This window comes from Acomys minous (assembly GCF_964271855.1).
Source record: "Acomys minous genome assembly, chromosome: 11".
Taxonomy (NCBI): Eukaryota; Metazoa; Chordata; class Mammalia; order Rodentia; family Muridae; genus Acomys; species Acomys minous.
The window spans coordinates 6,189,837-6,215,992 of NC_140492.1; the positions used below are offsets into that span (position 1 = coordinate 6,189,837).

General features: G+C 48.9%; 2 protein-coding genes and 1 long non-coding RNA gene across 7 annotated transcripts in view; 1 reads left to right on the top strand and 2 right to left on the bottom strand.

Moving 5' to 3' along the window:
• Positions 1-4,217: 4,217 nt before the first annotated feature.
• SMIM11 (small integral membrane protein 11) lies at positions 4,218-14,769 on the bottom strand. Of its 2 annotated transcripts, none has more exons than XM_084801848.1 (4): positions 14,648-14,769; positions 10,204-10,305; positions 6,791-6,956; positions 4,218-4,405 (listed from the first exon to the last, which is right to left on the bottom strand). In XM_084801848.1, exons 2-3 carry the CDS (start codon positions 10,213-10,215, stop codon positions 6,804-6,806), a joined length of 165 nt encoding a protein of 54 aa, XP_084657974.1. In that variant the 5' UTR covers positions 10,216-10,305; positions 14,648-14,769; the 3' UTR covers positions 4,218-4,405; positions 6,791-6,803. The 2 variants fall into 2 exon arrangements, with proteins under 2 accessions (XP_084657974.1, XP_084657975.1); XM_084801849.1 differs by lacking the exon at positions 14,648-14,769 and adding an exon at positions 12,093-12,168.
• LOC311609102 lies at positions 12,299-19,360 on the top strand. 2 transcript variants are annotated; one of them, XR_014783266.1, is made up of 3 exons: positions 12,299-13,229; positions 13,596-13,694; positions 19,236-19,360. It is a non-coding gene; the product is annotated as an uncharacterized lncRNA (long non-coding RNA). The 2 variants fall into 2 exon arrangements; XR_014783267.1 differs by lacking the exon at positions 19,236-19,360 and adding an exon at positions 15,993-16,670.
• Positions 18,045-26,156, bottom strand: part of KCNE2 (potassium voltage-gated channel subfamily E regulatory subunit 2) — a 170,992-nt gene continuing 162,880 nt past the window's right edge. The window contains exons 1-2 of one of the 3 annotated variants that reach the window (XM_084801844.1): positions 24,095-24,262; positions 18,045-19,553 (exon numbers count right to left, since the gene is read on the bottom strand). In XM_084801844.1, the coding sequence (XP_084657970.1) occupies positions 19,170-19,541 (372 nt within the window). In that variant the 5' untranslated portion in view covers positions 19,542-19,553; positions 24,095-24,262 and the 3' untranslated portion in view covers positions 18,045-19,169. Of the gene's footprint in view, positions 19,554-22,098; positions 22,238-24,094; positions 24,263-26,156 lie in introns of those variants that run through there. The other 2 variants (XM_084801845.1, XM_084801843.1) reach the window with 2 other exon arrangements.

Genomic DNA, 26,156 nt, shown 5'->3' on the forward strand with positions numbered 1-26,156 from the left:
CCTGGAAACCTGGAAAGGAATGCCTGTTGCCTGGAAACCTCCCCCAGGTTCTACTGTGTTTAAATAAGCTAACAGTAAGCCACCTGGCGTCAGACTCCCAAAGTTTGATCTAGCCTAAGCCAGCCTAAACCGAGTTTTCATTCTCACCTCTGCAGATCATTTCCCTGCCTGCCACGCCGCCACTGCCACCTGCAGAGACCCCTCATAGCTCCTTTAGCTTAGACTTGGTTTGAGCCTTGAAGTTACTTCATAGTTTTGAACAGCTTCTGAACAAGCCATTGCGTTAGCATACCAGAGGTAAATGGAGAAGGAAAGGTTACAGAGCTCATCCCATTTCTTTTGTTTACTATCTGTGGTGTTAGGTATGGAGGCTGGAGCCTTGAGCGCGCCCAGCCTAAACTACATCTGCAGCCCATCTGCTCCCTGTGTGAACGTGCACACACACCTGCACATGCCCAGAGGAAGGAGGGCACTTGCTGCCCTGCTCTGTCACTCTCTGCCCTATTTCTGTGAGGGAGGGCCTCTCACTGAACCTAGAATTAATCCGACAGCTAGCGAGCCCCGGCGGTCTTCCTGTTTCTGCCCCCAGCTGTGGCACAGGACCCCGTAGCTATGCTCGTTTTTTTTTTTTTATGTGGGTGATGATTTGAACTAGGGCTCAATCTTGTGCAGCAAGCATTCTTACAGATCAGCTCTCCACCCTGTATATCATCCTTAAAAAAATAATAAATCCTCATATGTGTATGGATGCTTTATCTACATTTATGTATATGCACCATGTGAGTGCCTGGTACCCTTGGAGGCAAAAGGGCACTGGATCCCCTGGAACTGCAGTCACAAACTGTTGTGGGCAACTATGTGGGTGCCGGGAATCAAACCTGGGTTCTCTGCATGAGCGGCCAGTGCTCTTGTCCCTCGTCTTACACCTTTTAAGGAACCGTTCAAGAAGTCCTAGTATGCTCAAACTTGACTGGCCAGACCTAGTTACAAGGAGACCTGGAATACCATGGCTACATAAAACTCAGAATTAAGCAAAGGGGAGATGATTTGGTGTGGGCATTTAAGGGAGGAGGGGAGAAGATGTACCGGTGTGGGCATTTATGATTTTGGATAAGCAGCCTGCTCTATTCTTTGATGTTATCAGTCATGCACTCACAGACTATTCCAATTGAGAATGGTTGGGTCAGGATAACCATAAAAAGGAGGCAATGATGCTTCAGGAAGCCAGGGCTCAGCAACAGAGCAGCCCCTAAGGCTCAGCAGGATGTGGGGCATTGCTGCAGAACATCTGGAAGAGTACAGAGAGAGGGGGGAGAAAGTTCTAAGCGGCGGGAGGAGGCAGGCCCACCCAGGCACACGTATACTAGTGCAAGGCTTGCCTAGTGTGAAGACACAGGCCGTTGCTTTTGGATTAAGCTCCTGGCCTTGGCAGCAGGATATGGGTGGATATGCTTCTAGCTTCTCGTGTGCCATAATTTACTAGCAATAAACTCAGACACTATGCCAGCTATTTAATTAGCTGCAATGTGCCAAGTACTCTGATTTTCCTTGTAGGATGGCCACTGGTAAATATTTTCACTCCAACCTTAATACTAATATTAACTCTCAGATCACATCTCTCTCTGTCTCTGTCTCTCTCTGTGTATATATACATACACACACATACACATATACATACATGTATGTGTACATGATATATTTTTTTTCTCCAGGCTACAGAAAAAAAATATATATATATATATATCTCCAGGCTAGAATGGCAACACAGGGGCAGAAAGATGCCACAAAGCAGATGCCTCACCAAAGGAAAAGACAGGGACTTGGCAGACCCTGGATATGGGGCAGGAGGTTCAAACCACAAACCTCCTACTTCTCTCCTCTGGGCCCTTAAACGGCATGGACCTGACAGCTGCAGACTTCTTCCATAGCTGGAGCCACGAGCAAGCCCCTCACTGTGGTGGAGAGAGCCTGGCCCACCTGGGCCATGTACATACTTCTGGCAGCAGAGAGTGGGGCCCCCACAGTCACGCCTGAACACCTCCCATCACTGTAGCCTGGGGCTTGGCACTACATCTGCCAGGGAACAAAACTCAGGGAACACTGACAGGATGAAGGCAGGGTGAGTGAGGGGCAGTACCATGGAGGCTAGGTGCATGGGAGGCCACAGGACACATCTGTGCTTCCTCCATGGAGCCAGCGAGGGCGCTGTGGTCTCTGCCTCCGAAATCAGTGTATGAAGCCACTTACTCTTTTCCCCTAAGGTCACCATGAGGGACAGACAAGTGGCATCACATGGGTGCATGACGGGAAAGGGGGAGGGGGATGAGGGGGGCTGCCAACCACTGTGTGCAGTCCAACCTGTGGAGACCAGATGTTCTCTGGCCTGGTGACTTGTGTCTCTGGCCATTTCCTCTGCAAATGCCTCTCTTCCTTTGTGCATCTCAGGCTTTGCCAGCTTAGCCAAGAAGGTAGGTCAGGGATGCCAGTGAGAGAAACAGGTGTCTGCGTGACGAACGCTGGGGACCTCTGGTGGGGAGAGCGCAGTTTGTATTAGTGCACTACCTAACATCTTAAAAGTGGCTGGCTGAGGTCCAGCTGGCTGTGGGCGGCACCATCCCCGTCTGCCTAAGGGCTCTTCCAGCCATTGCTTGCAAACCAACTATTTAAAATACAACTACAGATCCTTAGGCTTCATTTACATATGCAGAGCAATGGCACCAATGGGTGATTGGCCATCTCCCCCTAGTGGCAGTAGAGTGCATTTGCACAGTAAAGGGAAACAAAAACTCCACAGTTCCCTGGAAAGCACTGGGTGTGGCCAGTGGCTAAGCCCAACCCCTGGTAACCATTTGTTCTGCAAAGCCAAGAAATAAGCCTTAGATCCCAAGGCCCAGGGAGGTGTACAGGTCAGGCAGACTTGGACCTCTCTGTCTTGGATGTAGGAGGAATGTGGATGGGTGAGTGGGAGGAGGTGGTGGGTTTGCAGGGCTGAGGTCAGGGTATGCAGGGTATGCAGGGCTGAGGTCAGGGTATGCAGGGTATAGGGCAGGGTATGCAGAGTATGCGGGGCTGAGGTCAGACACCCATGCTTGGAGCTGGCTGTGGAACGTGAGTGGCTGATAGAGGTTTGAAATGGGGTGGGTCCCCTGGCAAGCTGCGGGGAGGCCCTGCCTGAGGACCGTATGCCTCTGGTCCAGGGTCAGGTGTGAGCTCCATCTAGGCAGAGCCACAGAATCCAAAACCATGGACCCTGCTCATCTATGCCCCAGGCTAGCCTCAGGCAGGCAGAGAGGAGGTATGGGCTAGCTCCCAGGCAAAGGCACTCCTGCAGGGTGGGGAGTTTCAGGGAACAACCCCTTTTGTCTGTTTTGACATCTGCCTCTGTGAGCTGAGGGTCACTCAGCACTTAGATCTGATGCTATGTGAACCTTTCCTGACTTCTACAGTGGTTAGGACCACCATAGTAAAAACGTTAAAATATGCAGTTCTCTTACTGCTCATGTTTTATCCCAGGGGGCCAGAGTGGCAGACACGCTACACTTCCCTGCAAACCTCTTATGTGGCCACCTGCAGTGGGACCCTGCACTTCCCAGCACAGCAGGGCTGGCTCCTGCTTCCTAACTCGCCATCCACCCAACCTTGAGGTGGGAGAATAAAGCCTCTAAACAGGCCTCAGTCTCTCAGGTGCTGAGTGAAGGAGCTCACTATTTTCCCTCTCCGATGGGAAAGTGTCAGACTAGTCAGGAAGTCACTATGTAGAACGGGCTAGCCTCGAACCATCGGCAGTCCTCCTCCCTCAACCTCCCCAGGGCTAGGATTTCAGGCATGAGCCACCATGCCTCTGTGAAGTTACTGTGATATCCCATGGCTTCTGCCCTACAATCCCTCCCAGGCCTGCCCAGGGTCCAGCTCTCTTGGTTCTGTCATAGACAAGCACACAGCTTCCTTGATGGTACACATGGTCACCATGGAAACAAGCTACACATCGAGGAGCATGGTGGTGACTGGGGACCATCCTCTACAGCGGTATCACCGCTGACCTTGGCATGCATGCACACGCCCCCAAGATTTGCTATCACAACTCGACAACCAGCTTGAGGCAGAGAGAAGAGGGCTTGAAAAAGTCCTTATAACCTGTGATGGGAGAAGGGAGGGAGGGAGGAAGGAGGAAGGGGAGGGGGAGGGGGAGGGAGGGATAGATAAAGAGAATACAGACAGCCTTTTTTAGAAATGTATTTCAGTAAACAAAATACTGGTTCTTCTAAAAACATATAAAACCACATAGGTAACCATTTAATCTAAAGGTCTAGGCCGGAAGTGCATCCTTTGACATCCAGTAACTGCCCGGTGGGTCTTCTCTCTTCTCTGCTGGAGTCTACCCGAGCTGACATTTAAGTAGAGAAATCTAGGAAGGAAAGGGGACCACAGCAATGAAGGAGGTGCTGGGTAAAACAGCACAGTGCTTTGCATGCTGAGCATGAGCTGGGCGTAAGCTGGGCGTGAGCTGGGCATGGGCTGGGCATGATCTGGGCAGGATCTGGGCATGGGCTGGGCATGCACTTTCAGGCTTCAGCAGAGGCCATTTAGCCAAATCTACTAGTCACTGCACTTGGTCAACATGGCTTCCTTTCTTTAAAAGCAGGCTCCGGACAAGCTGCTAGCCTCAGAGAAAGGCTAGCTCCCAGTCGGTTCTACATGGAGGTGTGCATACCCAGGAGCAGCAATGGCTCAAGTGGGACGTAATGGGCACTGATGACTCACGCAGGGTCTTCCCATCCTCTGGGAAGACCTGGGCTGACAGGAATCAGCCTTAACGAAAGTCTAAACAGCAGTTCAACTCATGACGCCCACCCAGGCACTTTAAACTGCTAATCGCCCCTCCCTTCCAACCAGCGAGGAGCCCAACCACTGCCTGGTTACTTTTGTGTTTCAACAAAAAAGACAAATTTAAGAAGTCAAGAGTCCATGGTGGTAACCTGGCAAAGTCTCCACTCTCTGAGAACCACAGAGTGTGGCAGATGGCAGTGCTCCTGTGGTCTTGTTTTTTTTGTACACTTGGGAGGTGACACAGGTTGGGGGTGAGTAGGGTGGTTCAGTTCCCAGCTGTGTTCCCCACTGTTCTGTCAGGGTGATGTCACCTCTGGGAAGTGTCAGGAGGGCTGAGGGATGCAGCCCTGCATGAAAAGCCTCTGTGAAGTGCCCAGCCCTCAGTGACCCCTTGATGCCCCAGTCACTAAGGACCCTGTTTTACTCCCAACAGCCAGAGGTAAGCCTGCCTGCAGAAGCTTGGCATCAGGTGAGCAGCACTGTCAGGCCAGAGGGGGTTCCTGTTGGGATTTCTGAGGCTGCTACCACCACAGTGGAGGTACCTCGGAGCCGCAGCCTCCCCACAGTTCCCAAGGCAACCTGGAACTAAGCAGACTGTGCAAGAATTGCATGGTGGATTTTCAAAGGACGGACTGCCCAGCCTGAACCGTGGACATGGTGGCCTTCCTGAGGCTGGGGCCTGGGAGCTGCGCTCTTAATAAGGAACCCAGGACCTCATGCAGCCACGGATGCAACTCTGATCTCCCGCTGCACGCTGGAGTCAGAAACTAGACTCTAGAATCCCTGCTCACCGTATTCGAATCCTGATATTGAGAGGCTCTGTGTCCAGGTTTATAAGAGACAGATTAGAATACAAGAGTCAATGATCAGGGTACATCTGCGGCAAGGCCTTAAGAACAGGCCCCATAGCCAGGTGTGGTGGCGCACGCCTTTGATCCCAACACTCAGGGAGGCAGAGGCAGGTGAATCACTGTTCGAGGCCAGCCTGGTCTACAAAGCAAGTCCAGGACAGCCAAGGCTACACAGAGAAACCATGTCTTGGGGAAAACCAAAACAAAACCAAAAAATAAACAAACAAACAAAAAAACCCCAAAAACAAGCGTTCAGGTTGTCTCTGACTCTGTTGCCTGTGGATCCCTTTACCCTAGCTGGGCTGCCTTGTCTGGCCTCAGTGGGAGAGGATGCACTTAGTCCTGCTGTGACTTGAGGTATCAGGGAGGGTTGGTACCCATGGGGGGGGGGGTGCTCCCCTTCTCATAAGGGGAGGGGAAATGAGAGGAAATGGGTGTGGGGGGCTGCAAACAGGATGCAAAATGAATTAACAAATACATTAATGGGATAAAAAGAATGGCCCCAGGACTCTTAAGTCCTGGCTTCTCCATGCATGCTCCAGAGCCCCCACCCCACCCCACGCACACTGAGAGGCTCCTGCGACAGCAATGCACAAGCAGCAAGCCTGGGGTGGAGCTGTCCGGAGGGGTCGTCAAGGAACACTGAGGCGTAAACGTCACCCATGCAGGAACAGCCTGGGAGTACAAGGAATGCACTGGGGAAGGGATGAGGGCTATGAGCAGACTGGGGATGTTGCCAACAGGGTGTCGGACCCCACCCTGAAGATAGCAGGCTCCTTAATCTGACACACATCTCCAGCACCACTGCTTGCATTTCTCACTACACGGGCTTCTCTGAAGAACAAGTCTGCAGCTGAAGTCAGGGTTCTGAGCCACCCCCCTCCCATTAAGCAGCACAACAGGCTTGGAGCAAAGGGTCTGCAGCGGGGGTGGGGTGGGGTGGGGGTGGGGGAGGATGGGGAGTGGCAGAGGGCTGGGCTTTGGGCCCCATCTGTAAGGCCCACACGCCCTCTCGGAGCTCTTCAGACAAGGATGCAGAGACGTCAGGCCACCCCACCCCTTGGCTGGGCACTGGGGCGCTCTGCACAGGTTCTGTTAGCAAGGCCCAGTACCTGTGCCGCCTCTTCAGCTCTCCTTCTTCTCCGCCCGCCTCTTTTGAGCGTGCAGCTTTGCCTCCAGGCTTCTCCTTTGGTAGAGCTTCACGCCCGCAAAGGCCAGGCAGAGGATCAGGGTCTTTGCCGCCAAGATGTACAGCAGCAGGGGCACGTGTTCCAGAACCTCGAGGGAGAAAGACACAGTGCTCTAGCACTGACTGGGTCTGCGCACCGACAGTGTTCCAAGCTAGGTGCTGGGGCCACACTGGTGTCCCGCTTAGCTTAACCCACAGCTTGACATAACCTACAGTCTGAGAGGAAAGCCTACATTGGACAAGTTGCCTAGACCAGACTGCCTGCGGGTGTGTCTGTGGGGGATGGTCCTGATTATTAGATGGTTAGGAGGGCCAAGCCTACTGTACCATTCCCAGGTAGGCAGCCCTGGGCTAGTAAACTAGCCTAATGGGCCAGAGAGATGGTGGGGGTTGGAATGAAACCAGACTCTGCCTCCTGATTTCAATTTATAAAGCATCTACGCCCCCTCCAATTGTATCTACCTCCTTTGTGATTCGCCTTGGTTGTGGCGGAGGGCTGGTTGCTATATACTAGAAAATCTCTGCACCCTAAGAGCCTTCTGTGGATGGTCTCTCATTGGTACGTCAACCCCATGACAGGGACAGACAATCCTGACTGAATAGACAAGAAATGTAGCGATGGGGGCCTGGAGAGATGGCTCAGAGGTTAAAAGCACTTCCTGCTCTTCCGGAGGTCCTGAGCTCAATTCCCAGCAGCCACATGGTGGCTCATAGCCATCTATAATGTGATCTGATGCCGTCTTCTGGCCTGCAGGTAGAGCACTGTATACATAATATACATACACACATACATACATATATATATGAAATGTAGCGATGAGGCAGTCACTAACTGGTGAGGAGGAGCTGGACCCACTCCCACTGCTGAGGTCCGACTCCCCATCACTGTGTGTGCTGGTAACGCACACCTATCTCACCCTCCCACCAGAGTCAATTTTACGTTAAGGTCATGCAGTTAGCCACAACTCAACTGGGTTTGACACCTTAGAAACTATTTAACCACTTGGAATGGATCTCTGAGGAAGTTGCCCTGTGATAGAGCAATATAGTGAATACCATGGGCGAGGAAGAAGAGAAATAAACACTCAAATTGCTTAATTTAACTAAGACAGTAACTATGTCCACTTTCAACCACTAAGTCACCTACCAGTAAGGATCACAAAGCTTAGGAGCTCTGCAAGATTGCTAAGGTGACAGTACAAAGGACAGTGGTGGACAGTTACCATGGTAACAGGGCGGGCTCAGGCTGCTGATGTGGTTCCTCTTCAGCTCTGTTGGCTAACCCTCCCCCCCAAAATACACACACACACACACACACACACACACACACACACACACTTCCCACAAAGCCCTCAGACTTCTTTCCTGAAGTTCACATTCCCAGGGTGAAAGCTGGACTCCGAGCTCACAAACTAGCTGCTGGTGACTGTGTCACTGCCACATGAACCTCCCTGCATTTCCCAGGCTGCTCTGGGCAGGACTGTCTCAGCCTTATGGACACACCCTGTGGTTCCAGTAAGGTGGAGCCCACAGCCCCCCATGGCACAAGCCCCAGCGAGCTTTAGTAAGGGCAGGGACGCACTATTCTAACTCCAACAGGAAGTTAGAAAGCAAGCTGAAAGGGAAGTACAGACAGCAGACAACAGGTTACTCGGTTTCATTATTTTCTTTTTAGAGTTTCCAGGGGGAGGGGGAGGGAGGGCAACGCCAGCAGAGGGCAGGGCACAGGCCTCTTCCTGCCCTGTCCAGGGGACTGGCTTCAGCTGGTCCTTTATCTTTCATCTTTCAAAAAATGATGAACTCTGTGCTTGTGTGAATGTATTTGTGTGCGGTGTGTGTGTGTGTGTGTGTGTGTGTGTGTGTGTGTGTGTGTGTGTGTGTTGCGTGTGCTGGTGCACTTGCTTCTGCGTGCGCAAGGGTGACTTTTCTTTCACTCTTCACTGAACGTGGAGCTCAGCTCACTATTTTGGCTGGACTAGTGGGCCAGCAAGCCCCTAGGATCTGCCTGTCTTCTCTCTCTCTCTCTCTCTCTCTCTCTCTCTCTCTCTCTCTCTCTCCTTTCTCACTCTCCCCCTCCCTCCCTCCCTATGTAGTCAAGGCTAGCCCTCAGCTCCTGGCCCTTCTGATGTCCCTTCCAGCTACTGGGACTGCAGTGTGGAGCAGCCTGGCTAAGCAGCTGGTCTTTTAACCAACCTCCACCTTACCTCCAGAGTGCCAAGACATTTAAACCAATGAATCCTGTCCTTTCCTTCTGAGACTGCTGTGCTCACAGCCTGGGATGTGGACAGCCGGCAGGCTAGCTCTGTCTGCCCTCAACCCCTGTTCCAGCAGCTGAAGCTAGCATTCTATAGGACTCTTTTGCATTTATTTCCCCATCAGTTCAACTTATCCTTGGTGCTCCAATGTGTAATTTATGGCTTTTTTATTTTTTAAATGTGGTTTCCATGAAAACTGAGTTGAATTCTTGGAGAGACTTAACTGTGGCTAGGGAAAAAAAAAACCCAATGCTCTTGGCAAAACAACTATAAGAGACTATGGAGGAGGGCTGTGCACACTGGAAATGCTGTAAGCTCTTCATCTATTGACTTCATCTCAGGCTTGGGCATCGAAGTTCTAATGGCCATCCGGAGGCTGCAGTCTGGGATTAGGTACAGTGGTCAGATGCTAACGGGGCCCTCTCCTGGGATGTGCCACAGACAGCAGAAACATACCCACTATGTCAACTTTAAAGAAACAAAAATGTGAAATTCTGAGTGACGCTTTAAAGGCCAGGGGATTTTTTTTTTTCTCGAAGAGTGGGATAGGTCTGAAGTCAGGGGAGGCACACTCAAAGAAAGGACCAGTTTTCCTCCTGGTTTGGAGAACAAATGTAAATTTATGTTTTAACTTGAAACATTAAATGTGACTATATTTTGTCTACTTTATTAAAAAAAAAATCTCCACTCACCCCAGGCTCCAGAGAACAGTTCTAACCCCATGGTAACACAGACAGTCCTGGTTAACTCAGAGAAATCACAAAACAAAAAACAAGACATGGATGTGAGAAAGGGGCTTGTAGGGAGGAAGGGAACTGACAGGAGTGAAAAGAGGAAAAAGGCTGGGAGTGAGACTCATCAGAGCGTCACGCGTATAAGAGCTGGCTGGAGAACAGACGTAGTTTCTATCTTGTTTTTTGTTTTGTTTTGTTTTTTAAGATTTATATATTATTTATACAGTATTCAGCTCAGGTGTTCCACCACTATGACAGGCATCACATGTGGAAAGAAAAAAGAAAGAAAGAAAGAAAGAAAGAAAGAAAGAAAGAAAGAAAGCTGTAAACTTGAAAACCACTCTCACCTTCCAGTTCATGGTGGGCGGGCTGTGAGCTCACTTATCAATGCAGCCGCTAGACACAAGCATGGGGAGAGGCTGGGAGGCCCGGGAGCTGGAAGGTCTCACCTGGGGAAGGAGAGGGGAGAAGAAGCAGGTCAGTGCAGAGGGTCCAGGGCAGAGCACATCGGGAAGCCACGTGTTTGATGGAGCGTGTGAACAGAGAGCAAGCGCTGCAGAGACAGGTCAAGGTGGCCGAAAGCTCTTCCTTGTGGCTCTCCACAGCTCCCCGCCCTGTGCTGTTCCTGACACATCTGTTCCCACCTGATTCCTCTGTGCACCTAAAGCCCACACTCATAAATGGTCCCCACCATTCTCCTGATGAGACAAGCTAGCAAGGGGATGAAGGGCCTTCTGAGCATTAACTGTGCTCATCCTGGCTTAAAAAAAATTATCTAGCCAGGTGGTGATAGTGCACGCCTTTAATCTCAGCACTGGAGGGAGGCAGAGGCAGGTGGATCCATGTGAGTTTGAGGCCAGCCTGGTCTATAAAATGAGTGCATTTTGTAGCCACGGCTACACAGGGGAACCCTGTCTCAAAAAACAAAACAAAAAACAACAAAGAACAAACAAACAAAAATTATCTTGGAAGTTGGGCACGGTGGTGCACACCTTTAATCCCAGCACTTGGGAGGCAGAGGCAGGTGGATCTTTGTGAGTTCGAGGCCAGCCTGGTTTATAAAGAGAGTTCCAGAACAGCCAGGGCTACACAGAGAAACCTGTGTCTAAAAACAAAAACAAAAACAAAAACAAAAACAAAACAAACAAAAATTATCTGGTGAGAAAGAATAAATGAGAAAGCAAAAAGCTACCCTAAGAAAACGGTTAATTTGTACATAAAATTCTTTCTAAAGAGGAAAGGAGGACGTGAGTGACAGTGTAGAGACAGTCAGAGCATATTATCCTATGGCACCTGCCATTGCCAGCAGAGCACTTGAGATCTACACTGTGACCGCACACTGTGACCACAGACCAGATGGGCCCTACTAATTCTGAAACTTGACTTTACAGCAAGTTATTGACAGCTTGACTCTACGTGCTAGTTTGTGCTAACATGCTTAGAGGAATCAAGCCAACTAGTTTGTATTTTACTACCTTCACTTCAAAGGGGGAAAGAAATAAGGCTTATTTCTTTGCACACGGCTCTCCTGGGTGTCACTGGAACCTGAAGTCTCTGTCCCAAGCAGTGTCTCCAGGTTCTCGGCATCTTATTTAAAACAAAACAAAACAAAACAAAAAAACTTGAGATAGAAAGGCGATGAGTACTTTTGTTCAGAAGCAAAGATGTAGTACAGGCCACATACTCTACGTGGGGCCAATGGCTTCTTGAGCTGGAGCAGACCAGAGCATCTGGTTACTGTCCATGGCTTCTTGGGGGTCTAGAAGGGAGTGGGGGCTGATCGCTGGGGGCGGGGTGTAGGTGTCCTTTTGGTTCTAATTGATAAGCTTCAGTTACGTTAGCTTTAGTTCACATCCTTTCCCATGGTGCATTTGATTCTAACCTTATATGGCCTAATTAGGCATAGCCAAAGGAAGGAAAATAACCTTTTCCCCTAAATGTGCGTTTTGAGGTCATAGTTTGCCTTACTGTGCATGCACCCCAAACCAGCGTATGTTGGACCTAGCTGTGTTCCCTAGTCTCAGATATGCCTGGTCACTAAAGAGGAGTAACAGGGTTTCTAAAGAGCTGTGCTTTGGAGTGTCTTTCCGTCTTTGTTTAAAGAGGTGTGCATGCAGCTCCGTGGGAGGTGGCGGGGACAGGGTCATATGGGATCCCAGCTGGCGATGTTGGGAACGCAGTATGTGTAGCGCAAGCCAAGCAGACGCCCAGGCTTCTCTTCTCTTGCCTATCTTACACTCAGTCAGTCAGGTCCAGAGCTTTAGCCTCAGCAAGTCACCTTGACACAGAGAGCGAGCTTCTCTTCCTGTGAACTTAAGATCAGAATTAGAAAAGCAAGAAGTTTCACAGGCCTTTGGAATGGACTTCCTTTAAGTAAAACCTCATGGGAGATGGTTTAGGGAAAAAAAATTCAATTATGAAAGTATCTAATATATAAAATTCAATCTATACAAGGTTACAGAACTTTGAAAACCAGCTAACGCAATTGGCACAAGATACCAGGTTTTCTCCCTTGACTTGTGCAAAGTCAGATAAACCAATAAACATATCATGTAAAGCTCTATTTAAATGTGATAGCGGTGGCTGAAGGTGCCCACTGCCTTCATTTGTTCGCCTTTATGTGGCAGCAGGTTCTTTGCATGTGACAACCCTACTGCTAGAATTTATACTTTGAATTTCAGTCTGGTAACCTTAAGGATTAGCCACGCTGTAGATGAAACCAAGATATTTACATCCTGTTCCATCTTATTTTTATAATTCTTGAGTTGTATAAATATTCTATAGTAGATGATTTGTGTCCCACAAATTACCTACATGAATTGATACGTACAGGACACTGGCTCCCCAAGGTCAAGGAAAACAAATAGGTCCAAGAAGCTTACAAGGGGAAATACATGACCTAGAACACCCAGGGGTTGGGAAGTCTGGCAAACAGATTATACTCAGAAGCAATGTGACCTTGGCCAGGGTGCTTGGCCTCGCAAAGCCTCCTCCATCCGTGGACTGCCCTTCAGAAGTTGGCCAGTTATCACAAAGAGCCATGAATAACACACAGAAAGCACCAAGTCAACGCCAAGCACTGTTGTTTTGATAATATCTCTCCTTTGCTAGTGGCCCTGCCAGATAACAAACAGCAACGGGGCAGGATGTAGTCAGTACAAGACAGCCAGAGGTGGGGCATAAAGTTAGGGCAAGGAGAAAGAGGTCAGAGCTCTACTCAGGGGCCAATAGCAGCAGGGCACATGGCTTGGGAAAGCCATTAACCTGTTACATGTACTGCAGGGTCCAAAGAGTCTCACACTCTGGAATTCTCCAACCTCTCTGATGTCACAGAACCTAATGGCAAAAAGACTGGCAACTAGAGGGTTAAAAGGTAAGGTCCCTAAGGAGGAAACAGAGGGCTGCAGGTGTAGCTCAGCCAGAGTGCTGAGTCTTCAACCCAAGTAACTCACAGACCAGGGGTGGTGGTGTATGCCTGTATGCCTCGCACTTGGGAGGGGGAGGTCGGAGAACGGGAGTTCAAGGTCATCCAAGGCTATAGAGAGAGTTCGAAGCCAATCTCAGATACAGGAGATCCTGCCAAAGAGGAAAAAGAGGAAGAGAAAAGAGGAGGAGAAGGAGGAGGTGGAGGAGGAGGAGGAAGAGGAGGAAATCTGTAGTCATAGAGCCTGTGAGGTGAACAGAAGGGGAGCAAACCCTGATCAGAGCTGCTCGTTTCACCCACTGCTCTATATTACAGGCACCAAAGTAGACATTTTCATGGCGGCTTGCAAGCCTTCTGCAAAGGAGACGACCAAGAAAGCTAAATATAGCAGTGAGCTGACTGCTCTGATATCAGGTACTCCTGGTGCGGGTCAGGAACCAGAGTCAGCTGGCGGCAGCATAGGGAAGAGGCAAAACCGCCAAGGGGGCAGGACAGACGGAGGGCTTTAAAATACAGGAATCGCAGGGAGCCATCCAGGCGTAGCTTAACCCTCAACTGACAGCCACAGCGAAATGGCTTGGATAAAACTGCTGGTAGTTTTGATCTTTATTGCAAAGTATCCCGGCTACCCCGCCCCCTTTGCCAGGTTTTATTCTAGAAACAAAAATGGTATTCACTCATTTTGATTATGACAATTTTAAAAACATGGGCAATGTACCGGTCACAAGCTCCCTTTGCTGCTTGGCAAGTCTAACAAAGCCAAGGCTGTACCTATCTCGGCATATGCCCACTCACTTCAGCCACTCATCACCTGAGCAGCTTGTGCGGCTTCTCTGACGCTGTTTTGCCTCATCTCTACTCCTTCCACTCCAATTCCTTAGGCAACCCTCTAAAGTAAGGGTAGGTACAGGTCGTAGGACCCTTGGGCCTCACTGAACACGGTACAGACCTTAGTTTTCAAGAAATTCAGACCCACATTATCTGGGTGGCCCGGACTCTAAATTTCAATGCTTTGGAGATCCTCTGAGACCCAGAGCTATGATGCAACTCTCGCTGAAACGGCATACCTCATTTGGGCAACTTTTGGCTCCCGCGTGCCTATGCAATCTGGGGGCACCACAGGACCAAATGGGGCTTTGCTATTTCTGGACAACTTGGGAGTGCCCAGGCGGTACCGGTGCCCACTCCACTAAGAGGAGAGTTAGAGGGCCGGGGTTATCATCGCTCCCTCCCTGGGTCCCCAGAGCACGGCGACCAGAATATTAGGGTTCCCATGCGCTGCGTGGCAGCGGACAGCGAGTGTCATCTGGGGAATAGTACGAACCGAGGGATCCCCAGTCCCCCCCAAAAGTCAATCACACACTTACAACTCAAGGCGATAGGGCCTCCTCGCCTGGTGCTCTCAAACCACGACTCCCACAATCCCGTCGGGGAAACTACATGTCCCAAAATACACCGCTCCCCACGCAAAGGTCACAGCCTGACGCGCAGGCGCAGTGGGTCTAGGCTGCCCCCAGAAGCGCTGCTTCATGGGTCAGGGAGCTGGTTGGTCCAAGCGCAGGCGCTATGGCCATCAGGCCAGTGGTTCAAGGTTCTGAGCCTATTGTAGAAATCCAAATAGGAGCCTGAGGGTGATCCACAGGTGTGATGCGGCCTGGGGACCCTTTGTCTACGTTCCGGTGCGTCCACATCTTCAGCTGTTTTCACTGAAGGTTGATTGGCGCTTCTCTACAGCTGAGGACCATGGGTCTTCAGTTTTTTGTTTTGTTTTGTTTTGTTTCCCGGTTTAGCATTCCTCTATGGGGACAATGTGGATGCATCGTCCGTTGGCATACCTGAAAGATGCCCTTGTGTTAGGTTCCCCAAATCTTTTCTAACTAGTGGTTCTTGAAAGCATGCCGGGTGAGGAAGGTGCAGACAGAGCTGTGGAGAGGGCAAGTTCTCACTCCCAACCTCAACCCCTCCTCTTGTGGATGGGGAAGCTGATGCGGGTGCTGCCATTAATTGCAGTGGCAAGGTGGCTACTTGGACCCAAGAAATCTAGTTTCAGATCTCATTATGCCTCTTTGTGGAGATGAAGTGGAAGATGTTAGCGTGCACAGGGGAAACCAGACCTGGCTGTGCCAACGAAAGAAGGTTTTTGTTTTGTTTTATTTTTCAGAGAAAGTAACAAACGTACCTTTGCTCTAAGCACTCCGAGGCTATCGTTTAACTTAACTCTGTGAGGGCTATACTATAAGACTTCCTAGGTGATGAGCTGGAAACACAAAGAATTTTTTTTCCAGAGGCTTAAACCAGCACGTGCCTGAACCAGGGCTCACCGTAGGTTGTGAAAGCAGAACCAGACCAGCCCCTGCACCTGCTCCCTTTGAGCTAGCGTGGGATCGGCACTTCTAGAGAGGTGGCATTCTGGTGTGAGCAACTAGCAGGCCAAGCAGAACGATCGCGAAAGGGGGAGCGGACAGAGCTAAACAGCGTCTGAGTTGGCATTTTCTTATGAAAAGCCTCCCTTGGGTGGAAGTGGTTATTGGAGGGGAAAGCTGGGGTGAATGGGTCAGCACCTGGACACCCATCGTGTCTGTCCAGTGTCTTAGTTACCCGCATTGCTAACGCAACAACCCCCCCCCCCAAAGCAATTTAGGAAGCGTTTGTCTAGGCAGCCTGGTGGAGTCCACAGTGGTAGAGGCTTGTGTTATCCTTTTGTTCCATCAGGGATGCCAGCCCAGCAAAGGAGCAGCCCGTTGAGAGTGTGTCTTTCCACGCTGTTTAAACCAATCTAGATATTTCCCAGAGACATGTCCAGAGGCTTGTCTGCTCCGGGAGTCAAGATCCTGCCAAGATGACCACCTGACCACCGCTTAAAGATGCGGCGTTTCTCCAGTTCCCCCTAAGTTAAAGTTGGCTGATTGCTGGCTGTGTTATGATTCTACTCTCCAGTGATGATGATAAAATATGCTTGATAATGAAAGCCTGGATTTAGCCACCAGATGAACCGAGTGGAATCTTAATGATCTCTCTCTCTCTCTCTCTCTCTCTCTCTCTCTCTCTCTCTCTCTCTCTGTGTGTGTGTGTGTGTGTGTGTGTGATGTCCTTGTGATCTGTGCTCTGAAGGAGAAACAAATTTCCCCTATATGACTTAGACCTGCTAGGTACATTACCCAGAACGGTCTTAATGGTTTCATTTCAGAGATATTTCTAGATGCTAGAAGAATTATTCTTGCAGAGTTTCAGTGTTTGTGTTTCTAAGAGACATTTTTAGATGGTAGGAGAATTCTTCAGAGGGAAAGAGAGAGGATTTCTAACAGCAAGCTTTCTCGTTGCTCTAAGAGAGGCTGGGCTGTGCAGTCGGTTCCCTTGGTCACGGCTCATTTTTCTGCTGTTAGAAAAAAAAAAATTGCCAGGACGGCCAAGGCTAACACAGAGAGACTCTGTCTTGAATAAAAATAAAAAATAAAAAAATAAAAAATTTTAAAAAAGAAAAAAAATTGATGTTTGTTCAAGTGTCTTGGGATATGAAGGTTGATGACATAATTTATACCAAGAATATACAGTATTTACTGGCCAAGCTTGGGGCCACTCAGGAAGAAGGCTCAGGGGGCCTTGACCAGAGACGGATAAAAAAAAGAAAAGTCGTTACCAGGGTAGAAACCCTGGCTGGACACAGCCCCAGGCTGGTGTTTCTAGGTCTGGCCTATCCAGCGTGGCTGTGTCAATGTGCAACAGAGTTTGAGGCTTCGGGTGTGAGGGAGGAAGCTGCTCACAGCACTTCTGCTCTTGGAATCTGAATGACTTTCTCTAACACAACATATGGTAGCAAAGTGCGAAGATGTTGTAGGAAGCAGATATTTTATATATTGTTATGTCTTCTTTTAGAACTCAAAAGAGACAAACATTGCAGTCGGCTTTAGGGTTTGTGGCCACCAAAACACATGCGAGAACTTGGTCCCAATACCTTGAGACATGGAGGGGGCATTTAAGAGGTATCCCTACCCACCCCACACCCAAAGAAATGCACTGCCTTTCCTGAGGGGAGTTTTACTCTCAATGAATGGTCTGGATTAACTACCAGAGAACACATGGCTAAAGTGAGTTTGTGCCTGGTGTTTGGTCTGTTCTTCATGTCCCAGCTTGGCTTTCTTCTTTCTGCCTTCACCAGGAACATCAGCTGCTGGTACCCATGCCCTCAGACTCTCGAGTGCTACAACCACAAACTCAAGGAAACCTCTAGGAATTATCCGGTCAGGCACTGTCTTATGGAAACAGGAATGGTCTTCTTTGACTCTTGTCTTTATAGTCCAAGGCTTGAGGGCCCCCTCACAACTGCTGTGCCCTGGCCGTGGCAGAGGAAGACATGGGGTATAAAGTGGATGAGGCTAAGGACCTACATGTCTCTCATTTGTCCTGGGCGTCCTACTTTCAGCTATTATGGCCCCACTTTCATGTCTCTGCTCTGTGTGTGTCCACTTCCTGTTGAGCTCACTTAAGACTTGCCCACACTCCAGTGAACAGCTGACTTCCCCTCCCCGCAGTGACCCCGCCCCTAGCCACACCCCCTCATGTGAACTTGGACAGCTCAAGAGATCTCACTCTCCTCTCACTCCTAGGTCCCAGGCCAGTAATCCATGTAGATAAATGTCACGAAGTTATTTAATGAAGGGAAACTTTAATTGTGGTAGATTGCAGTTTTCTCATCTGTAGGTGAAGTGGCACAGGGTGACCTCCAAGATGCCCTTTGGCTCTGGTATGATGATGCTATGTAGTCTATGGGGCAAAATATTCATTTTATTTTTTAAGGATAGATTAGATTGCAGGTACACATATAACTCGGCATTTTGATGCATACACACATTATGGAATGACTAACCTATCATCTCAAATAGTTGTCATTTTGTAGTAAAGACACTCAGTTTTCAGTTTTTAAGAACAAAAGGTGTGATTGACCTTGAATTACAATGGATCTAGAACGACTTGGAACCTCAGCTAGCTCCTCTTACCTAAGCCTCCTGAAGGTTGTGGTTAGGGGTGTGCACCCCAGGCCCCATTAAAATGTGTAACCTTTGACCAACATCTCTATAGCAACCCCACTATGGTGCAAAGAATTAAGCAGCCACTGCCTAGCTTGCAGCAAGCATCTAGCCTTGCCAGACATGTGTGAAAATAACCTGTTGTAAATAGGATCTAAAATTAAGTAAAAAGTATGAAGTTTAGGAAGAAATGCCATACTTTTTTAAAAGAAAAGAACGATTAAAGTTTACATTTCTGTTTAAAATAAAAATAAAAATAAGCTTGTTTGCACTGGGTGGTTCTTGAATATTTGATGGCCTAGGTGTGGATTATTTGTTCCTTCAGTGTTTGTTCTGTCCAGACCTCCAAGTCAGCTAAACACCAGGAAAACAGCGGATGCAAAATAACCCCACACTCTGTCCATTCATCACCTCAGACTCTGCGCCCAGGATTCACTGAGTGCCCGCCCGTCCAGCAAGCCCACAATAGATTTAAAGCCTAGCTACTGAATAATACGTTTGACTTATTTGTGAATTGAATTTGTACATTCAAACTAATATTTCATGAGAGAGAAGGTGGAAGGATGTGTAAATCTCTGCTCTCTATTCCCACTGGCCCCTGCCCAGGGCTTGTGCTTCAGGCTTGCCTCAGTTCTCGGGATTGAAATCGATTTAAATGACATTTACATTGCACTGAAGTGAAAAAAGAGATCCTCTGCACAAAGCGTCACCCCAACAGGCTCTGGCAAACCAGAGCTAGAAATGTCACCTGTGCAACTGGCCAGCCAGGCCGCACAGAGGAACTGGCTTTCTTCTGAGTAAGGACAAGTGGGGCTGTGGGGTGGCAGAAGCGCCCCTTCCTAGCCGGGTGGACCCCCACTCTTCATCAGGGTGACACTGGGAACCCTGCTGCCCCCGCGTTCTCATGGATGGTGGCCTTGGATTCTTCCAGATGCAGGATCTGACTCTTGTACTTCTCCTGCCAGTCCTCCACAATGTACTGGTGGTACGGGTCCTGGGAGTGCTCCCGCCGCTTCGACTTCACCGTGCTCACCAGGATGGCCACCACGATGAAGGAGAACATGCCAATCATCACCATGAGGTACAGGATGACATAGTAGAAGTTCTCGGCCTCGACCTTGGCCTGGAGCGCCTGTTCCGCCGCCGTCGTGTTCCTCCTCCAGTTGTCCATATAAGTAATAAAGATCTTCCTGAAGGCATCCTCCAGTGTCTGCGTCAGGTTGGCTAGTGTAGCCATAGTTCTCCCTTGCTGTAATTAAAGGATAATGCACATAGTAGGGTTAAAGCCCTTCCTCAATTGGCTACCTCAGGGAGGGAGGGAAGGAGAGAGGGAGGGAGGGAGGGAGGGAGGGAGGGAAGGAGAGAGGGAGGAAGGGAGGGAGGGACAGAGGGAAGGAGAGAAGGGGGAGGGAGGGAAGGAGGGAAGAAGGGAGGGAGGGAGGGGCATGTAAACGGAGAGAATACAATTTCTAAAACTGGCTAGTGATGGATTGAATTCAAACTTGCGTAGTCTTTACATTAAGCACACTCATTTTTATTCATTTTTTATGCACTGTTACAACAAAATGTGATAGAAAACATAGAGCTATATAAAGACATTTATATATAACATACCCACAAATTAAAACTGGGAAAGACTAGAAGGAAGTTGATCAAAATGTGTACATAGATACACATAACCATATATTTTGCCTTTCTTTGGTGTTTTTGTTTTTTTAACGTTTAATTCTTATCAATCACCTTGTATTTCTTTTGTGTTGAGAAACACCGGTGACCTCTCAGCCACCAGCAAAGGCATCCATGTATGTACAGATGCATTGGTGACATGCATCCAGCATGCTTGCTGTTGAACAAAGCAGTGGGAATTTTGCTTTTCCAAATTGTGGGGATTTAGTTGCAGCATTGAGGCAAAAGTTTACAAAGATAGACTTTTAAAAATATGACTTATGTCTCAGGCTTATCAGATGTGCCCGACCTATGGCCCAAGATAGCTATGAACACAGCCTCAAAGCATAAAGCTACTTAAAACATTATGAAGTTATGAGGTGGTGTGTGTGTGTGTGTGTGTGTGTGTGTGTGTGTGTGTGTGTGTGTGTTGTATATGTATGTGTGTGGTAAGTGAATGTATATGTGCTATGTGTGAGTGAGTATGTGTGTGTGGTACATGTGTGTGTGGTGTGTCCATGGTGTGTGTGGTACATGTATGTGTGGTGTGTTCATGGTGTGTGTAGTACATGTGTGTGTGGTGTGTCCATGGTGTGTGTAGTACATGTGTGTGTGGTGTGTCCATGGTATGTGTAGTGTGTATGTGTGTGGTGTGTTTGGTATGTGTGTGTGTGGTATGTGAGTGTGTCTGTAGTGTGTGAGTATATGTGTGGTATGTATGAGTGAGCATGTGTGTGTGTGTATGTGTGTACATGTGTGGTGTATGTGGTGTGTGAGTGTATGTGGTGTGTGTGGTATATGTGTGTGGTATATGTATGTGATCTATATGTGATAAGTATGTGGTATGAGTGTGTGATATGGTATCTGTGTATGTTGGTGGCAATTTATGAGATTTTTCTTTGTACCCACTTGATCACACAGTTCTGGTGTGTGAACTTTGTTGATGACATTTGTCAGAATGTTAAAAAATTAATTGTGACTGGTAGACAACTTTTACACACACACACACACACACACATGCACACACACACACACACACACACACACACACACACACACACACACACGAAAGGGTATTTTAGATGGTGATGCCAAAAAAATAAGCTGAGCTTTCTTCACAGTCCTCAAATGCGTCTGTCATTTGCACCACCACTGCTTGTGCCCAGCCAGCACCTCTCTGAAGCACTGTGTGACCCCACTCGAAACACCTCCTTAGCCTGCGTGCGTCCTTCTCTCTGCACAAGGACTCTCTTAGTAAGAGGGAAGTAGGGCTGTGCCGTCACCTTACATCACAGGATGCTGGCCTTTCCTGCTGTTCTTAAAATAGCCTCCTAACCTCTTAACAAGACCCACCTGGCCTGGCCTGAGTCCCCACCTGGCCCACCTCTGAGCTTATCCCTTATGACGTAAGGGATACTGCTTCTGCGCAGCCGCTGGGCACACCTAGTCGTTTCCTCCAGTTTTTGTATGAGAACAATTCCAGTCCGGCCTCACTACCTAGACTCTTGTGCTCTGCTCTGTTCCCCACTTGCACTGCCTTGGTCCTTTAGGTCCCAGTGTGCGTCAGCCTTGACCATGTGCCAGTCCTCTCCTTCAGGGACAGGCTGTGTCAGGCATCCTCATCTGGAGCAGGCCACTCCCGAACTTCCAGACCTTCTCCCATGGAACACATCTTCCCAAACTGCCCTCTCTGAGAATCCTTCCCAATACATATTTTTATCTGACTTTAAAAAGAGAGAGATTTTTTTTTTTGAGACAGGGTTTCCCTGTGTAGTCTTGGCTGTCCTAGACTCACTTTGTAGACCAGGCTGGCCTCGAACTCACAGCAATCTGCCTGCCTCTGCTTCCCAAGTGCTGCGATTAAAGGCGTGCGCCACCATGCCTGGCTCTCATCTGACATTTTCACTTCTGTTCTTCAAAGGTCTCTAAGACCTCTCTCTCCTTCCTTCACCCTACCACTCAAAGCCTGGTAGGCTGAAAAAAAAAGTTAGCAACCAGATGAGATCAGTCCCATGTGCACAGCAAGCACACTTTCCAAGAGGCGCGGCAGAGACACACACTATCACTTTACATAATGATGTTTGCTGTGAAAGAGTATAGCCAAAACTATCTTTCCCCATAAAGCTTACGTACGCATATAGGAAGCTCTAGGTTCAGTTTCAGGGGATTCCTAGGCTCCCCACAGCCGGAGAATTTCTTCCACAGGTCTCTTGAGGTGAGAGGCTTTAGCCCTCCACAGGGGCCACCTGGGCCAGCGTCCTGCGGCCACAGTCGTCAGCCCCTGAGGGCTGTGCCACCTATTATTTGCCCAGCTCTCCACTGCTAAGCAGATCACAAGTGCTTTTTTTGTTCAGATTTAATCGTAGGCTTGAAAGGGCCTGTGAGGATTAAATAAATGCCTGAGAGCTAACCCCTGCCTAGGCTGAGAGGGTGGAGTCTGAGAGGCTCACAGTTTGAATACTGAGGCACAGGCCGTGCGTGGCTTGTCTGTGAAGTCGTGTGTTTCATGACCACAGAAGAGTTCGAAGCACTGTCTGAGGGTGACTTCTCTGATAGAGATATTCAAGTGCTGAGCAGAATGCATGTAGGGAAAGAGAGCGATGGGGTAAAGGGCGGTCAGGGAGATGGCGCCGTATAGGAGAACCAACCACAGCTAACTGTGGGAAAACACCACACTTTGTACAGCAGTTTTCAATAGTAAAGTAAGGGTGGGGGAGCAGAAATTTCAGTGGGTAAAATACTAACCAACAAGCCCGAAGACTGGGTTCCGGACACAGTAGCACCTGCATGCATGTGTAACCCCTGCACTCCTGTGCTGAGATGGACGGTGAACACAGCCACAAAAGTGAGACCTTGTTTCAAACGAAGTGGGAGGTGAGGACAGGCTCCCGACTTGTGCATATGCACGGTGGTATGTCTGGGCGTGCAATCACACATGCGCCAGCCCACACACAGGCACACACAGACACATGCACACATGCCCAAATTTAAAAAGCAAGTAAAAAGTTTAAAAATCTGAGGGATGGAGAGATGGCTCTGCAGCTGAGAGCACTGACTGCTCTTCCCGAGGACCCAGGTTCAATTCCCAGCACCCACATGACAGCTCACGGCTGTCTATAACTCCAAGATCTGATGCCTGAAGGTTCACACAGACATATATGCAGGCAAAACACCAGAGCACATAAAACTAAATAATCAAAAAAAATTTTAATCTGCAAATTGTAAAGTATAAATAACAAGTTAACATTAAAAATGATAAAGGGGTTGATTTAAATTTTGATTTAACTCCTGACCTGAAAGACAGCCAGCACATCTGGCACACACACTTCCCCCCTATAAATCCCGTGCGAGGCACTCTGCTTTGGTAACACCCAGAGAAGTGTTGTGCACGTTCATTTGGGTTGTAGGAAGCTGCCATCTACGCAGGTCTAAGTGGCCGGCATAGCATGGCTCTACCTAATGAAAACTGTACTTCTACTAGAAGGTTCTTGCTAAGTCTCAGAGCAGGGCGGGCTCCTGGGGAGTGCAAGGTCAGCTTGCTCTTTGGTGGGTGGTACACTGACAGGCTAGCGTGCCTTGCTCTGTTTGTCTAGATCAGGGCTCTCAAATCGGCCCCCACGACTCAGGGAGGTCTGTGCTACTGGAGGTCACACATTCCAATAGCCCACCTTCCCGCCTCCTGTCTCTGGTGGCTCAAGTGCATAGAGGACGGAAGATGGAGGCCAGGGTTTGAGCTTGCGTGCTTCCGGCGGTTGTGTCCTGTCTCCGGGATGCTGGATTTTGTAGTTCCTGCTATTCCTACCACAAGTATATGATGCGACCTGACAAGGACGACTCTGGACACAGCAAGGAAAGTCACATGCCTTTGTCCCTAATGACCGAAGCCGTCTTTGTTTCAGATATGATGGATTGCTGCCACTACCCAAGCCTATAGCAGACAGCAAAGTCTCGGATTTTTATGTCAAGAATAGAAAAAAAGATATGATTACCTACATTTTAAATGAATCCTTCGTTTAAAAAAAGCACTTTCAACATTTTCATCTGAAGGCAATTACTGAAGAAAGGAGGAAGGAAAGCTGAGGAAGGAAGGGAGGGAGACAGAGGGGAAGCAGGCAGGTCACTCACCTATGCAGTGTATGAGCAATGCAAGAGGTCTTCAGAGAGCCAGGCTCTGCCCCTCTTACTGGTGCTGGCTCTTCAGGGCTGTGCAGAAATCTCAGCAGGCAGCGCACTTTCAGCTTGAGATCAGTAAGCCCTGCTGTCTGGAGTCTGCAATCCTGGGCTTTTGCGAATCCAAATGTTTAATCTTATGTGGAAAGTTAAATACTGGCTGGCAGCTGGGAATTAACCTTGACACCTTGACAGGGGTGGGGCATGGAGTTGCCCGTGTGGAGCCTGGCTGTGGATAAAGTGGCTCAATATTTCTCCGTGTGACTGTGATGTGAACATTTCCTGGGGAAATGTAGACAAATACGGCACCATATACGGCACCAACGACAGACAAAATGTGGACAAATATCCCAGATACAGCACCAATGACAGACAAAAGTAATGATTTGATCTGAATCCATTTTGGTGAGCCAGTGAGTTTATTAGCGTTACTTGCAGGGTCATAGTGAGAGGCTCCTTATGGAAATGTTGTCATTCTCCAAATGGCTGAATAATTATAAAGTCCCACCCATGCATGGATGAAGACGTCCCCATAGCTGCTTAGATGGAGTCCCTCCCCCTTTGGACAACCGTCCTCACTGTATACACTTTAGTACCTCCTGGGTTACATACAGGCAGAGAGGGAGGAACGTAGCCCAGAGTGAGTGGACAGAAACCCCAGGGAGGTCCAGTGAGCCTCCGTGACCCCTACAAGGGGAAGTCTGTGGGTGCGAGCAGTCATCTTGTTGATGGCCTCTCAGAGGAAGGGACATCCATTCTGATTAAGATGTAGCGGCTGTTATGCTTGGTGGAGCTTTCCACACCAGGGACCCACGATGCCCTCCTGCGTCAGTTAACAACAAAGACGTTCCCTCACAGACATACTCATAGGCCAATATGAGCTAGGAAGTCCTTTCATCAAGACTCTTTTCTCAGATGATTCTAGGTTGTGCCAAGTTGACAATTAAAGTTGACCATGGTGTGTGTTGGTTGCGGGGGGGGGGGGGGGGTCAGGTTACTCAGAGCGCTGGGACGTCCTGAGACCACCATGTGCCAGGGCCTTCTCCAAGGGTTTACTGTGTTAACTTCATATCACCATAGTCACAACCTGGTACACAATAAATATACTACAAATGCAACAGCTGAGGAATCCAGTCACAGAGAGGTGAAAAGAGGCAGACAAGCCAAATGTGTGCCTAGATTTGAATCTGGGCTACCTAGCTGGTTGCGACTGTGTGACATGTGCTGTTGCTAGGCAAAATAACTTTGTTTTACAGGTGGATTTTCCCAATTAGATGGTCCTCCAAAGGACATGGTTTGAAGCCTACTGGGTGTTAGAGGAAGGTGCTATCACGTATGTGCTAGGTGTGTCTTTGTGACTCTACACCAGCTTCCCAGGGTATTATTTGTTCCCTAATTTCCTTCACTACACAAGACAAGGCAAACCCAACCACAAAGGGACAGCCAGGTTCATAGCAGACCAATTGAGCTATGGGCCCCTCCACAGCAATGGAAGCCAGATGAAGGTGCACTGGGCGCTTGCACCCCCTGTTGGTGGGAAGAGTAACAGACACTGTTCTCCCTCCTTAGAGCAGCCTTGAAGGTCTGAAGTCCCATGTCACAGTGAGGAGCCTCCGAACAGGACAAGTCTGGTAATGGAAGTCAGTTCTGAAAAAAGCCCCTCTGTCGTGGAGGTCGAGGGGCCTTGGAGGCTGACAGCCTAGGTGGGTAAATTACTCAGCACCTGATCTTTGCCTTCTTTAGCTTTAAGATGGAGATGACAAGAGCCCCTTAGCTGGGTTGTCATAACACGAGGCAAGGAAGCTACTGCATATAGCATGTCCCTTGGCATGCAGTAGGACAGCAAATTCCATAGACACACCAACTTTCACCATTGTGAGAAAGAAGCAAAGGTTATCCCAATGAAAAGTCACCACCCAGAAAAGAATGTTCGAGAACCAGGTGAGCGACTGCTCTCTAGTAGTTCATTTTAGAATCTCCTCCATCCACACGCCACGCCAGACTTCACAAGACAGAT